The sequence below is a fragment of the Hippocampus comes genome, unplaced genomic scaffold (genome assembly GCF_001891065.2).
Source record: "Hippocampus comes isolate QL1 unplaced genomic scaffold, H_comes_QL1_v1.1 scaffold372, whole genome shotgun sequence".
NCBI lineage: Eukaryota > Metazoa > Chordata > Actinopteri > Syngnathiformes > Syngnathidae > Hippocampus > Hippocampus comes.
In genome coordinates, this window is record NW_017805224.1 from 175,628 (window position 1) to 190,790 (window position 15,163).

A 15,163-nucleotide genomic window follows, 5' to 3' on the forward strand; every position below is an offset into this window, starting at 1 on the left:
AGAGAAAACAAGTAAATACGCGTGATGAAAATCGGTTCGTCATCGATGAACTAAAGTGGACTTCACTCCATCGTTGTCATTTTGCAGGAGGGCGAGTTCTGAGCTCAAGTATTCTGGCTGCCGCTGCCACTAATAGTGTGACAGTGGTCTCAGTCCGCACATCTGTCAAATCTTTCATCAGTCTAACAGGCACCGAAGCTTGAATTGGATCGTCCCGTTTTATGACAAAAGCGTATGTCAAACCTTGATTTGGAGCGGTGGTAGTATCTGCTTTGTTTTTGTTTTTGCACGAAAATCAAACGTCAATCAAGAGAGTTAGCCCACTTTAGTTGTCAGTGACTCAACCGGTACACAGAACTTGTCATGTCAATGTTTTGAATTGTAGGCTGGCTAAAATCATCAAAAAGCTTTAACACTTCAGTTGGGGTTGTACTTCATAACAGGATGGGAGGGAAGCAAACAAGTTCTTTACTGCTTCTTTAAAAAAAAAACTCAGTGTGTTCAAAGAGAACAGGTGTATGCGTTTTTATTAAAGCTACATTTTTCTTTTTGTGCAAACTCAGCACTACTTGAATGGACACATGAGTAGGGTTGCAAAAATCACCTAAAATTCAGGTTAAAAATAAAACATTTCCATGCGTCGTTAATGTACAATGAAAAACATGGATCTCCACATTTTCTAGGGTCTTTATTTTTATCCACCAAAAATCAATTATTTTACTCTGAAGCCACCTAAAAATGAATTAATTGGCTGTAGACACCACAAGATGGTGCCAAAGCACAACCTATTAAACCCAATGTCCAACCATCACGACAGCATTTGTTTTTTGTCACCAAGATACAACAAAACATTTTTAGATTTAGGGTTAACTCATTCAAGCCCAAAGATGTATTTGTGTCTTACCCATTGGGGGTTTTGATCTATATATCTTGAAAAACTGTCAAGACTCAAGTAGGGTTGGAAGACAGCAGTCATTAAATTGAGTGAGTTCTCACTAATTCAATAGTGATTGTAATACTAATCGTGATTTACAATACTAATTGTAATTCAAGTACCTAACTTGTCCAACTGATATTTCCAAAAGTATTCTTAAACCCTAAACCAACTTTTGTGGTCCTTTGCAACCTTACACATGAGTGACCATAACCCCCCCCCCCCCCCCCAAAAAAATGCCTACAGTCTTTGGAAAGAAGTTGTTGTGCATTGGGGTGTGAGCAGTCCACCTCACCCTGTAGAGCTGGCAAAACTATTTTGGCAACGAGACGACGTGGTTCGTATCATCTTTTTGGTTGACAGCAGCAGGCACCTCATTGCTCCGAGCGATGCCGCAGCAACAGCAAAGCATCGCGGGGGAGCGGCTGTGAGGCCACCTTTCCTGTAGCGGCATCTCACCGGACCTGCGGAGCTGCATGTGGAGGAGCCGTCAAGCCGGCTGACGTTCCGCCGCAGTGGCGTTACTCACTACTTTTCTTCAGGACCGAGGGCGTTGACTCAGAGAAAGCCCTGGAGAGGACAATAAGTATACGTCAAAAGAATGTGTTTATTTGATTTTATTTTTGTAGGGTGTCGGTTGCCGTGGCAATGGCGACCTGTTGCCGGGCTGGGGCCAACCGGCCTGGATGGGCGTAGGGGCTGCCGAGTTGGGGCTCATCAGCATGGCGCTGTAGATGTTGGCCGCCACCACCAGGATGCACAGCAGGATGGGCCCAATGATGGCGCCCTCGAGACCCAGGTAGTAGGCGCCGCCCGCCACCGCCAATCCGGTCAGGTAGGGGTGACCCCCCCTGAAACCACACACACACACACACAATGTCAGACTTAACTGTAACTCTTAGGAAGGTTAAGCAGTTTAGCGATGCAGGTAATTCAGTGCTGGCATCTGCTCCACGCTTCTGGTGAGAGTTTCATTTTGTACTGGCTGTTTGAATCTGTCAATTAAGCAGCTACAACAGTTTTTTTTTTTTTTTTTTACCTAAAACATCTACTTGAGGTAGGGTGTTTATTTATTCAACTGCAAAGAGTGGGCCTTTATTTCAACAGTTGCATTCTTGATTTATTAAAGAGCCGGGTGTTTATTTGGGGAACTGCTTTGAAAAAAGGCCTCGATTTGAGGAAATAGGATATTTGGCAACAAAAAAAAGAAAATGTAGAACTATACCGCATCTTCTTGATAGATTTGCTTTTCTTGACCAAATGAAGAGACAACTCTGTTGGGTGTATAGAATGTGATTGCGCAGGTGTTCCTAATAAAGTGTCCGGCGTTTGAGTTACACACCCAGAGATGTCGGAGTAGATGGCGGTGTCCACAAAGTAGGTGGGCAGCAAATGGCAGACAAGCAGCAGCGCGGCCTTGACGCCTTCGCCTTGCGCCAGCCACAGGTCACACACGGCGGGCACGGCGGCCCAGTACGTGCCCAGGAAGGGCACCGCGCCCAAGATGGCGGCCAGGGCTTTTAACGGGGAAACAAAAAATAAATGAAAAAAAGAAAAAAAGGTTGGAGTGCGAGATTGATGAAAACAGGCCGTATTTGGCGTGAAGCTCACCTGACGGAATGAAGACCACGTTGATGCCAAAGATGGTGTGAGTGAGCCAAGTGTACAGGCCGTAGAAGGCGGCCATCTTGAGAGAGGCATCAAACACGCCTCTGTGCAAACACACAGACATGACCGGTAGCTACTTCCGACACAGAGGACATGGTATGAAAGGCCTGATAATAACTACACTGGGAAATATAACATTCCGTTGAGTTCGATTTTTATGCTGATTAAAACTAAAATTGATTCTAAAATTTGTCAATTTTTTTCCTTCACAGCTTACCGTCCAAAAATCCACCAATTAGTTGAAGTAAGAAGGACTGTACTAAGGTGAGGCGATTACGAATGAACTCATCTACAGCTACGTGGCAACATGTTTGTGCCGTCACAATCGAACCAATGCACTCACTCAAAATTGAACTATTTCAACGTTCCTATTATTCATAAGCCCCTCCAAAATTATTTGGTCGACTCACGTTGCAGTGTAAGACCCAGTGAGGCACAACTCAGCCAGATCTGTTAAATGATGATCTTCCAACTTAAAACTACAGTCGACTCTTGCATATTTGTATTTTTTATTTATTTTTTTTAGATTATGGTCATTTTCCAGTTTTGCCAAGATTGTCATAATTTACCGATATCAAAGGAGTATGAATAATATGTCCACAATATATTCCACACATAAAAACTAAGTATAAATAATACATTTAATGAATTTACAAAAATAGATAATTATGGTGATTACATTAAAGTGCTTGGAGGATTCGCATAGAAATTAATTTAAACGTAACTATATGTACCACCACGACCAAGACCAGTACTACTAAAAATAATCATTATTATTAGGGACTGTAGAAATAACATTGAGTGTATATTAATTAATATCATTGACATCCAAGTTAAAATATATTTTCAAATATGCATTTGACGTCAACAGGCGTCAATGGCAGTGAATGTGCAATAGGCCTATTGTATGAAGCATGAAAAAATTTGGATCATTATGAATTGCACAGTGTCGCAGATACCAGGAAGCGAATGGGATATGAATTCGCGACTATTATTATTATTATTATTATTATTGTAATTTCTTGCTCAGGAAGCTACCTGATGGCCTCCTCCACAGACTGCCCTATGATGTTGGATGAGGGTCCCGGCTGCGAGAGAGGGGTCAGGCTGATGACCCACTTGACGGGTTTGTAATACTCTCCGCTGGAGCTCAGCAGGTAGAACAGGGTGGTCAAGAAAATCACCTGAGATGACATACCAAACTCATTTTTGGGCACTCCCACAACACAGGAAGCAGGAGGAAGAGGATGAGGAAGGTGCCCCCCGCCCCTCCCCTTACCAGGCTGAGGACAAAATTGAGCAGAGCTGTGCCACTGTGAAACACGACGGTGAGGAGTGTGGTGGTGGTGGTGATGAGGAGGCCAACGTTCCTGCTCATCACGACCCACAGTGACTCCAGGATCTGAAAGAAAACATCAAGCTTGAAAAACATCTCATGATTTACAAACAACTCGCATTTTGCTGCAAAAAATTCAACACCACTTACAGACCACAGTGTCTCAATATTCTCTTGAAGGAAGGAGGCGACGTCCTTCCAGTCCAGGATGTCCACCAACCAGCTGTTTGTTCTCTGAATATTCAACTTGGTACCACGAGAGCGACCCGAGTGGGTCACATTCTACAAACAGGCGCGTCTGCATTTTCAGAAAAGCAAACCCTTTCAAGAAACACGCCACCCTACATCCATTGGTACCTTCACAAACCACGAGTGGTAGAGTCGGTCCCAGAGCTCCAGCACTTGCTTCTCGATCACATCCGTGTTGTTCACCTTGTCCCCCAACATCTTCTGAAGCTGCGCGCACGTACACACACAACAAAACACGGTCGAGTTATAATTTGGACGAGTAAGCAAAAAAAAAAACAAAAAAAAATAATAATAATAATAATACTTTTTTAATTAATTAATTAGTTAACAAATTAATTCACTAATTAATTAATCTACTGAGTGATTGAATTTGACATCAACACCGACGAACGATTGTTGGGGGGGGGCAATAATTGCCTTCCTGTCAACGATCTCAACAACTGCCAATGTGGAAGAAAAAAATATTTTCAATATGTATTTTTTTTTGGGGGGGGGGGTACGACAGGAACTGTGATTGTTTCATGTTCAACATTAGCACTAAATAAGTGTCAGTCCTAGTCTCCCCCATTTACAGAATCGTGGAAAAAGGGCTACATTTCATGCCGAACGCCCACCCCCCCACAAAAATAACATGAGTGTGATTAAATACTTTGTAGAAATGTAGATGAAAGTCAAGTAATGCCAACTTTTTGCGTTATCCACTCTCTTCCATGCTCATAGACGTTAGTGGCAGCTGAATTCACAGCCTTCTGGATCACGCGAGCTTCTGGGAGCAAGCTGTCCACGAGAGAAAAATCAAAGAGAGAAGGTCATCTCTCTGTGCAAGTGACACATTTCCAAACTGAAAGAACAAGATGGCTGCCTTACTTTGCCCACTCTGGGTGGTTGGAGACCGTCTCGTTGATGAGATTACCGGTGACGTCAATGATGTGAGCGCTTTCATGGTGAACCTGGATGCATTCATCCAAGAGAATAGCACTCATAATGCAGAGATGGAGATATTTAAATCCAAATTTAAAAAAAAAAGACAACAACAATCATACCATGGCTGTGAGGAGCAGACCCATGAGGATGGTCCCTGCGACCAGGAGGATGATGATGAAGATGCTGATGATTTTATCCAAAGAGCGCTCCAGCCACACCACCATCTACATGGAGGACACAACAGGGGGCCAAAAGGAAAGGGAAGGCAATAAGAAGTGCGGCAGGTAGTGAAACGCATGTCCTTCCGATATGGCTGCTTTGCATTTTTTAAAAAAGTAATCTAAAAATTCACACTGTTTTAGAAGCCAAAAGTTTATATTTAAAAAAAAAATTAAATGGCAAAGCCAAACACAAGCGCACACAGATCCTTACACTTCAACACGATGTGCAAGAAACAAAACACTTTTTTAAAAAAAGGTGCAAAGCCAAAGTTTGCGTTCAGTCAGCACACATGTTCGCTATTTGTGTTGCCAAACACTGGAACCAAACATAAAACAATGTGCACCAAGTATTAAGTGTCCTGCAATGTGACGTTATCAGTGTAAAAATGTAAATACATGCTGGATATCAATGTATAGGTTTCATCACACCCTTCTCGGGTTTGAATGCCGTTGCTTCTGCGTTTTGTTATTTATATTGTGTCCATAACCGTGCCGCTCTCTGGTCCCTCAAAAGGGCAAGGCAAGTCAAAAATGCTCTTGACAATATGAAGTTCTACGCACGCTCACTAGTCGAACCACAGCATTGGGTTTTTATTGCGTTTGGGGCAATATGAATTAAGCAGCAAATCCCACCGTTTTGCAGGTTTCGGCAGCACTCTTGTATATCAAAAATTAAGTTTGATTGCAGGTTTCGGCAGGACTTATATATCAAAAATTCAGTTTGACCAAGGCAAAGCTACATGGCTGCTTTACATCAGGGGTGTCAAACTCATTTTTTGTCGCGGGTCACTTCGGAGTGACGGCTTCCCTCGGAGGACCGGTGTAAAATCTCAACGTTATTTATTACCCATGACAATTTGACTTTCCGGTACAGATTTCAGCAAGAATTATGACAGTTGGCACACATGATTTGCTCCCGCGGGCCATATAAAATGACATGAGGGGCCGGATATGGCCCACGGGCCTTGACTTTGAGACGTGTACTTTACATACATAATATGTACATGTAATTAATTTTCTCTTTTTATTAAAGTCAGTAACCCGAAATAGGGAGTGGCGATCAAGACCTCGAAGGCTCTTTTTTGAAGAATATTTCAGTTCTCTGCCAAACTGCTGCGTGTTGTCAAATGAGTTGGAAAAAAATACAATCTGCAACTCCACTCTGCTGGATTAAAGTCTGCATAAATCACATGCACTCAAAGCAAAAACATCACAGATAAGATGCAGAAGCAGCAGTGGGAGCCCCTCCCCCCCCAACAAAAACGGGAAGGTAAAAAGTCCAATCAACTTTTACTGCATCTTCCCGTGAGGACAAACTAAAATCTAAAAGCTGGAACTCAAGAGGACGAGCATGTAGACGAGGGAAGGTCATGAAAGAGTTAAAAAAAAGCCAGTCCAAGCAATGGACTCACACACATATCAATATTTGATGATCTTTTTCCCTCTTTTGTTCATCCACACGCACACTTAGCTGACGACCTCTCTCATCACCAAGTCATTACCTGCTTGTTAAGCCAATGCCACAGCTTGGAGAGGAGACAAAGACACAGTGGGAAGATTGTTATTGGGAAAAAAAAAAATTGTGCAGTCAGCGCATTTCCCCCCCACCCGCACGTGCAACACAACACAACACTTGTGTTTGGATGCAGGCACGTGACAAGCAAGGCGTCAAGTACAGGGTGATTGGTGGGCTGGTGATTTTTAACAAAGTACTCCAGTGCGATCCTCGAACAAAAAATCTTTGACTTGAATATTGTACTCAAATAGTGGCCTCAGATTAGTGAAAACACCAGGCCCCAATTGAAAATGTGCTGCACACGTAAACAAACATCTCTCCTTAATTAGATGTCTTCTACATCCACGCAGATAGTAAATATTAATAAAACATCAGGATGGTCTAAGATGAGGACAATTACCGTATTGGCCCGAATATAAGACGGCCCTGATTATAAGACGACCCCCTTTTTCAAGACTCAAGTTTGAAAAAAGACTTTTTGAACACCAAATTAATTTTTATACAGAAAATAATTACAGTACATCTGAAACAAATGATAAAAGCAATATATTTGAGAGAAAAGGCATGTTATTTTGCCTCATTCAAATCTAAAGTGCAATCACATTCGTAAATGAATGGCTTCTGGTTTTTGAAATGTAAATTACATCATAACTTCTCCTCAGCTGCCGGTTAACCTGGCCGATCTTCGACCCACTTTTCTCCAGATTGTCACTACGTTTCTCCATTTTCTGTTATCTCTTCTATTATTTTCTTCTCTTTTCCTTCTTATCGCTATTTTTTATTTTTCTTCTTCGTGCTACCGCTATTTTTATTTTTATTCTTCGTGGCAGGGGTTCACTTTGGCCTGGGGAGTCAAGTTCAGCATTCGGTTCAATGATATCTGGCGCCATCTAGCGTGGTGAATGGGTATGATGTCTAGACCCGGAACATAAGACGACCCCCACTTTTTCAGTCTTATTTCAAGGCAAAAAACACAGTCTTATATTCGGGGCCAATACAGTAGTTCCGCCTCCAAATGAACTGCATTATTCAAAGGAACAAAAAAGAAAATGACACGTGAATAGAAAGTGATCATGTGAAGCCATTTGATGTTCGAGGTAACAATGATGTCCACGTGGAAACGGGCTGTCAAGTGAAAGCCAAAGATAAAAGCCCAAATCCAGTTTTGTGTGGAGTTTCCAAAGTGCGACCATGCAGGACACGGCCACACAAATCTCTGAACAAAAGGACAAGTGTTACCTTTGTGTCAATACGCAGCAAGAATTGCGCCAAGCCTTTGATCGGACCCGGCAGCAGAGCCTCCTCTCGTTCCCGCCCAAACTTCTCCAGCATGGCCCACCACAAGCTCATAGTCCTCGCCGCAAAACTCTTCAGGCCAAAATGGACCACCAGCTTCTTCATGACCCACACTACGTATCAACACAGGTGTCAGGCGTACATTTGAGAGGCAAAAGATGAAATGTCAGGGTGAATGTTACCGGCCACGGGGATGGGAAGGAGCTGCAGGACCCACAAGTTGAGCCAGATCTGGACCAGGACTATGGCCCAGGCCAAGAGGATGAAGTAGATGTCGCTGGCCTTGTGGGAGGACTTCTTCTGGAAAAGAGCGGTCGGTACTCTTCGAGAGCTCTGAGTGAACGCTGGGGTGGCAGCGAGGTTGTCCACCGAGTCGCTGTCACCATCTTGTTAAGACAAACGGCAAGTGGCCTGAATCTCAAGAGGATTTCTCGAAACACTTGGTCCACAAGTGACTTTTCAAAATTTGCAAATATATTTGTTAACAGTTCACATGGAAATCAACTTAAGCCTAAACACGCTTAACACAACTATATCATCACAGTTGGTTATGTTTACATCCTCATTTTTTTTTTTTAATGGAGTTGTACGAGTTATGTCACATTCCTGTTGGAAAAAGTTTATATCAGCCATCAGAACCTGACATTTGAACAAGTTGTTGACTTTTTAGTATCCACTGTACTTGCATAACAAATCTACAACATCCTTCATTTGTTATGCAAGTATTGATGAGGTTCTTAATGCATGTGTTTTTTTTTTAGCAATAAATAAATAAATGTAAGACCAAAAAAAAAAAAAACATTTTCTCACCTGTGGTGCATCTTTCGCCAGGCTCAGTTTTGGATTGCAGGCTGCCACAGGCAATGGCCATGTAAATCGTGTTAGCAGCAAACGACAACACTTGCCCAGGCAGCTCTCCTTAAATGATCATATCACAACATCAACAAAAAAAATTCCACCCAAAAAATCCTCACATATATATAATTAAAAAAATAGCGTTAGTAGTTTCGTTTGTTCAATGAAGTAAAGTGACTGAGGATCAGCGAAGGCAAAAAACACAGTCTTATATTCGGGGCCAATACAGTAGTTCCGCCTCCAAATGAACTGCATTATTCAAAGGAACAAAAAAGAAAATGACACGTGAATAGAAAGTGATCATGTGAAGCCATTTGATGTTCGAGGTAACAATGATGTCCACGTGGAAACGGGCTGTCAAGTGAAAGCCAAAGATAAAAGCCCAAATCCAGTTTTGTGTGGAGTTTCCAAAGTGCGACCATGCAGGACACGGCCACACAAATCTCTGAACAAAAGGACAAGTGTTACCTTTGTGTCAATACGCAGCAAGAATTGCGCCAAGCCTTTGATCGGACCCGGCAGCAGAGCCTCCTCTCGTTCCCGCCCAAACTTCTCCAGCATGGCCCACCACAAGCTCATAGTCCTCGCCGCAAAACTCTTCAGGCCAAAATGGACCACCAGCTTCTTCATGACCCACACTACGTATCAACACAGGTGTCAGGCGTACATTTGAGAGGCAAAAGATGAAATGTCAGGGTGAATGTTACCGGCCACGGGGATGGGAAGGAGCTGCAGGACCCACAAGTTGAGCCAGATCTGGACCAGGACTATGGCCCAGGCCAAGAGGATGAAGTAGATGTCGCTGGCCTTGTGGGAGGACTTCTTCTGGAAAAGAGCGGTCGGTACTCTTCGAGAGCTCTGAGTGAACGCTGGGGTGGCAGCGAGGTTGTCCACCGAGTCGCTGTCACCATCTTGTTAAGACAAACGGCAAGTGGCCTGAATCTCAAGAGGATTTCTCGAAACACTTGGTCCACAAGTGACTTTTCAAAATTTGCAAATATATTTGTTAACAGTTCACATGGAAATCAACTTAAGCCTAAACACGCTTAACACAACTATATCATCACAGTTGGTTATGTTTACATCCTCATTTTTTTTTTTTAATGGAGTTGTACGAGTTATGTCACATTCCTGTTGGAAAAAGTTTATATCAGCCATCAGAACCTGACATTTGAACAAGTTGTTGACTTTTTAGTATCCACTGTACTTGCATAACAAATCTACAACATCCTTCATTTGTTATGCAAGTATTGATGAGGTTCTTAATGCATGTGTTTTTTTTTTAGCAATAAATAAATAAATGTAAGACCAAAAAAAAAAAAAACATTTTCTCACCTGTGGGGCATCTTTCGCCAGGCTCAGTTTTGGATTGCAGGCTGCCCCAGGCAATGGCCATGTAAATCGTGTTAGCAGCAAACGACAACACTTGCCCAGGCAGCTCTCCTTAAATGATCATATCACAACATCAACAAAAAAAATTCCACCCAAAAAATCCTCACATATATATAATTAAAAAAATAGCGTTAGTAGTTTCGTTTGTTCAATGAAGTAAAGTGACTGAGGATCAGCGGCTGCGTCGGTCCTTGACTGCTGGCACCAATACATGACAGTCCCGTCATCTGGATTTTTAGTTAGTGACAGTAGGGCCAACTCAGACACGCCAAACCCATTTTTGAGTGCCTATTCACAAGCCTCACCTCTGCCAGGGACAGGGGGCTTCTCTTGGGAGCCCACAATGAGCAGCAGCACCACCACCACAAATAAAGGAACCCTCCACGAGCCCGTCAAAGACACTAGAGTGAAACAGCAACGACTATGAATTGATCGGATAAACACACAATTGTACTCAATCACGAGAAACATTTTCAAGCCTCGAGGGTCAGACTGAATTCATCCAGTGGACTAAAAATAAGAGCAGACTTTCTCATGTTACTTCCACTCACCAATGTAGAAAAGCAGAGTGGTCCACACAGGCAGGGCGGCGGACCTCAGGTAGCCTTCAGTGTGGGGACTCCATTTAAAGCAGACTGCCAACAAATAGCCAATGACCACTGTGCAAACCTATCACCACACAACAAAGGATGTTTAACACACGGGACAGAATGTTATCATGACTTGCTCTAAGGCATGTTCTTGTAACATAAGAGGAAGCCAGAGATTTGAAGCTCAAAACTGTGAGGCTAAAAAGACATTTTCTTCCATTTGCCCCGTTCGGTGACAAGAGAATAGGTCAGAGTTGCGGGGTGAAAACTTGCGGCTGCTTTCACCAGGACATGAGCAACCGAAGATTCCTGGCCGAGAAGAATTAGCAATAAATAAATAAATGTAAGACCAAAAAAAAAAAAAACATTTTCTCACCTGTGGTGCATCTTTCGCCAGGCTCAGTTTTGGATTGCAGGCTGCCACAGGCAATGGCCATGTAAATCGTGTTAGCAGCAAACGACAACACTTGCCCAGGCAGCTCTCCTTAAATGATCATATCACAACATCAACAAAAAAAATTCCACCCAAAAAATCCTCACATATATATAATTAAAAAAATAGCGTTAGTAGTTTCGTTTGTTCAATGAAGTAAAGTGACTGAGGATCAGCGTCTGTGTCGGTCCTTGACTGCTGGTACCAATACATGACAGTCCCGTAATCTGGATTTTTAATTAGTGACAGTAGGGCCAACTCAGACACACCAAACCCATTTTTGAGTGCCTATTCACAAGCCTCACCTCTGCCACGGACAGGGGGCTTCTCTTGGGAGCCCACAATGAGCAGCAGCACCACCACCACAAATAAAGGAACCCTCCACGAGCCCGTCAAAGACACTAGAGTGAAACAGCAACGACTATGAATTGATCGGATAAACACACAATTGTACTCAATCACGAGAAACATTTTCAAGCCTCGAGGGTCAGACGGAATGCATCCAGTGGACTTAAAAATAGGAGCAGACTTTCTCATGTTACTTCCACTCACCAATGTAGAAAAGCAGAGTGGTCCACACAGGCAGGGCGGCGGACCTCAGGTAGCCTTCAGTGTGGGGACTCCATTTAAAGCAGACTGCCAACAAATAGCCAATGACCACTGTGCAAACCTATCACCACACAACAAAGGATGTTTAACACACGGGACAGAATGTTATCATGACTTGCTCTAAGGCATGTTCTTGTAACATAAGAGGAAGCCAGAGATTTGAAGCTCAAAACTGTGAGGCTAAAAAGACATTTTCTTCCATTTGCCCCGTTCGGTGACAAGAGAATAGGTCAGAGTTGCGGGGTGAAAACTTGCGGCTGCTTTCACCAGGACATGAGCAACCGAAGATTCCTGGCCGAGAAGAACATTGTCATGCTGAAGCAACTTCCTGGCTTATTCCATTTTGGAAACGTGCATGACATGAGATAGCCGTGACGATAGAGCTACTGGGGGAATTCTGGAAAAATGTGTCTGTGTAAGTAAGTGTGTTTAACTTCAGGGGATTCTAATGGTTGTAGTTTGCTTTTTTAAAGTATATCCTTTGTGACATATAGATCCTGTATAATTGAAATCACGCAGCAAATGGCAAATTTGTGTACCCAAGGCAATATAAACACAAACTCAAAGGGAAGCCTCAGTTTTGATTGACCAATTTTCACAACCACACACACAGTCTTTTATCATCGATGAAGACAGGAGAGGTGGGGAGAAGCAACTCAGCTGTCATTGTCAATCCACTCACCCAGACCGCGTGGAAATAGTCCAGCCCCGCTGCAATGACCCCCCAAAGGTGGCCGAGAAACACCTGCATCCCGACGACGCTCCAAGACACGTAGAGGACGTAGAGCAGCGGCGCTCCAGCTCCGATGGCGAGGAGCAGGGGGAGCTTCTCCATCACCTGCCGCCCCATGAAGTCCACCGTGTGGTTGACGCACCACACCGGCACTAGCAGAGTTCCCACCACGATGGGCGTCCCGGTGTCCTGCAGGCCGCTGAGCCAAGAGCGTCCGAGACGGGCGAGGGAGTATTTGAAAGGGTGGAGGAAGGTGCCGCACAGCACCGCCCAGAGAAGCGGCCGGAGAAAGGCCTCCAGGATGAAGTACACTAGCACCGCCGCCCCGCAACAGATAGCCACGAAGATAGCACCGGCGGCAGGGTCCGGTGACGAGACCTCCTCGTCGGCCATATTGACCCCAGTCTTGTCTTGTTGTCTCTTGCGGCATGTGAAAGCCTAACGTGTGACGTAACCATGACGAAAGGCACCATGGGAAACGGAGTTTGGGAAGAAGCTCATGTTTCGCTAATTGTTTAGGGGTTTTTGGACGTTTAAAGCACCCCCGAAGATGTAGTGATGTTTAGATTTGCAGCTGCACAAGAAGCAAAACGGCTGAGTGCGACTAAACTGTTGAACAGTGTGGGGTTCTGCAACTAAATATAGCCTACAACAGTGCAGGGGACTACCACTATTTGGGGGAATGACAAAAATGGACAAATAATTGACATTAAAAAAAAATCTGGAAAAAAAAATGATACCATAAAAAAACAAACAAAAAAATTATGAAGAAGCATTTGAACAAAAAATAGATTTCCCCCTAAAATCTGCAAGTAGGTGAACTGCAAATGATAAACTCTAAATATGTGGGTACTGTGTGAATGACAAAAATGGACAAATAATTGACATGAAAAAAAAATCTGAAAAAAAAAGGGATACCGTAAAAAAACTAACAAAAAATTATGAAGAAGCATTTGAACAAAAAATAGATTTCCCCCTAAGTTGTCTCTTGCTGCATGTGAAAGCCTAAGGCGTGACGTAACCACGACGAAAGGCACCATGGGAAACGGAGTTTGGGACGAAGCTCATGTTTCGCTAATTGTTTGGGGTTTTTTGGACGTTTAAAGCACCCCCGAAGATGTAGTACTGTTTACATTTGCAGCTGCACAAGAAGCAAAACGGCTGAGTGCGGCAGTGAGTCTGTGTCACCATAGTGCTGCCAATAAATATGGTAATCAATACAACCGACTCAAATATCCACTCTGTGGACACAAAGCCCTGAAAACCCCCAATAAACCAAAATAATAAACAAAAAAAAAACATAACAGTAAAACAAAACAACGTGACAGCAACAGTCCGGCAAATACTGACAGAAGCCAGAGAACGAAATACAAGCAAAGTGTCAAGACAACAAAGGACACCCAGAAAAGACGCAAAGGGTTGAGGGAGCTGGTTGGTTAACACGAGGGACCCGGATGACAAGATCAGTGAAATCAAAACCCAATGAGGAAGACAAAAAAGGCACATGGGGAAAAAAAACTAAACGTAATCCAAACAAAAACAGAATACAGACAGATGTGTTTGCGATTATCCATGCAGTGAGTCTGTGTCACGATAGTGCTGCCAAAAAATAAGATGATTATTACAACAGACTCAAATATCCACTCTGTGGACACAAAGCCCTGAAAAACCCCAATAAACCAAAATAATAAACAAAAAAAAACATGACAGTAAAACAAAACAACGTGACAGCATCAGTCCGGCAAATAGAGAACGAAATACAAGCAAACTGTCAAGACAACAAAGGACACGCAGAAAAGACGCAAAGGGTTGAGGGAGCTTGTTGGTTAACACGAGGGACCCGATGACAAGATCAGTGGAATCAAAACCCAATGAGGAAGACAAAAAAGGCACATGGGGAAACAAAACTAAATGTAATCCAAACAAAAACAGAATACAGACAGATGTGTTTGCGATTATCCAGTTTGATAGTGTATTGTCACTCAGTGTCCGGCTGTGTTGTATGCCTGTGCCTGCCACCACAACATCTATCCAGGTACGATCATCAACTTGCATTCTGTTTTAGGATTTATAATAATGTCGAATGTGGGTCTAGTATTGCAGAAAGGAGGGATGGACAGGGATTGACTACCGACAAAACAGTTTTGGCACGTTTTATTTGAACTTTTAATGGTATTATGTAGATATCACTGTAGATAGTACAGTATATTGACATGAAAGGCATTACTATACAAATTTTAATCCCTGAAATTCAATCCTCCATTAGGGATTAAAAATGTACAATGAATAAAAAATAATTGTAATGTTTTATTTTTTAATTCAACATACCCAGCCAATTGCACAGCATACTCTAAGTTATTGCAATTAGTATATCATACCACCATACCATTCATCAAGTTTAATATAT

General features: G+C 43.0%; 1 protein-coding gene and 1 long non-coding RNA gene across 2 annotated transcripts; both read right to left on the bottom strand.

Moving 5' to 3' along the window:
- Positions 1–1,036: 1,036 nt before the first annotated feature.
- Positions 1,037–13,149, bottom strand: tmem245 (transmembrane protein 245). Its single transcript, XM_019869251.1, has 21 exons — positions 12,706–13,149; positions 11,967–12,084; positions 11,720–11,815; positions 11,358–11,465; positions 9,707–9,910; positions 9,419–9,637; positions 8,955–9,062; positions 8,327–8,530; positions 8,088–8,257; positions 6,835–6,858; positions 5,231–5,335; positions 5,055–5,137; positions 4,874–4,964; positions 4,296–4,394; positions 4,089–4,220; positions 3,882–4,004; positions 3,641–3,786; positions 2,546–2,646; positions 2,277–2,451; positions 1,591–1,785; positions 1,037–1,504 (listed from the first exon to the last, which is right to left on the bottom strand). Exons 1-21 carry the CDS (start codon positions 13,147–13,149, stop codon positions 1,456–1,458), a joined length of 2,994 nt encoding a protein of 997 aa, XP_019724810.1. The 3' UTR covers positions 1,037–1,455.
- LOC109515459 (uncharacterized) lies at positions 10,332–11,080 on the bottom strand. Its single transcript, XR_002168195.1, has 3 exons — positions 10,943–11,080; positions 10,697–10,792; positions 10,332–10,442 (listed from the first exon to the last, which is right to left on the bottom strand). It is a non-coding gene; the product is annotated as an uncharacterized LOC109515459 (long non-coding RNA).
- Positions 13,150–15,163: the final 2,014 nt, after the last annotated feature.

What these genes read in the sequence shown, in the direction of transcription:
- tmem245 (XM_019869251.1), bottom strand. Translation starts at nt 13,149, where the DNA reads ATGGCCGACGAGGAGGTCTCGTCACCGGACCCTGCCGCCGGTGCTATC. An exon ending in GGCATTGGCTTAACAAGCAG is followed by an intron (nt 5,336 to 6,834) that starts GTAATGACTTGG and finishes TCCTCCATGTAG; the next exon opens with ATGGTGGTGTGGCTGGAGCG. An exon ending in AACCACCCAGAGTGGGCAAA is followed by an intron (nt 4,965 to 5,054) that starts GTAAGGCAGCCA and finishes TCTCGTGGACAG; the next exon opens with CTTGCTCCCAGAAGCTCGCG.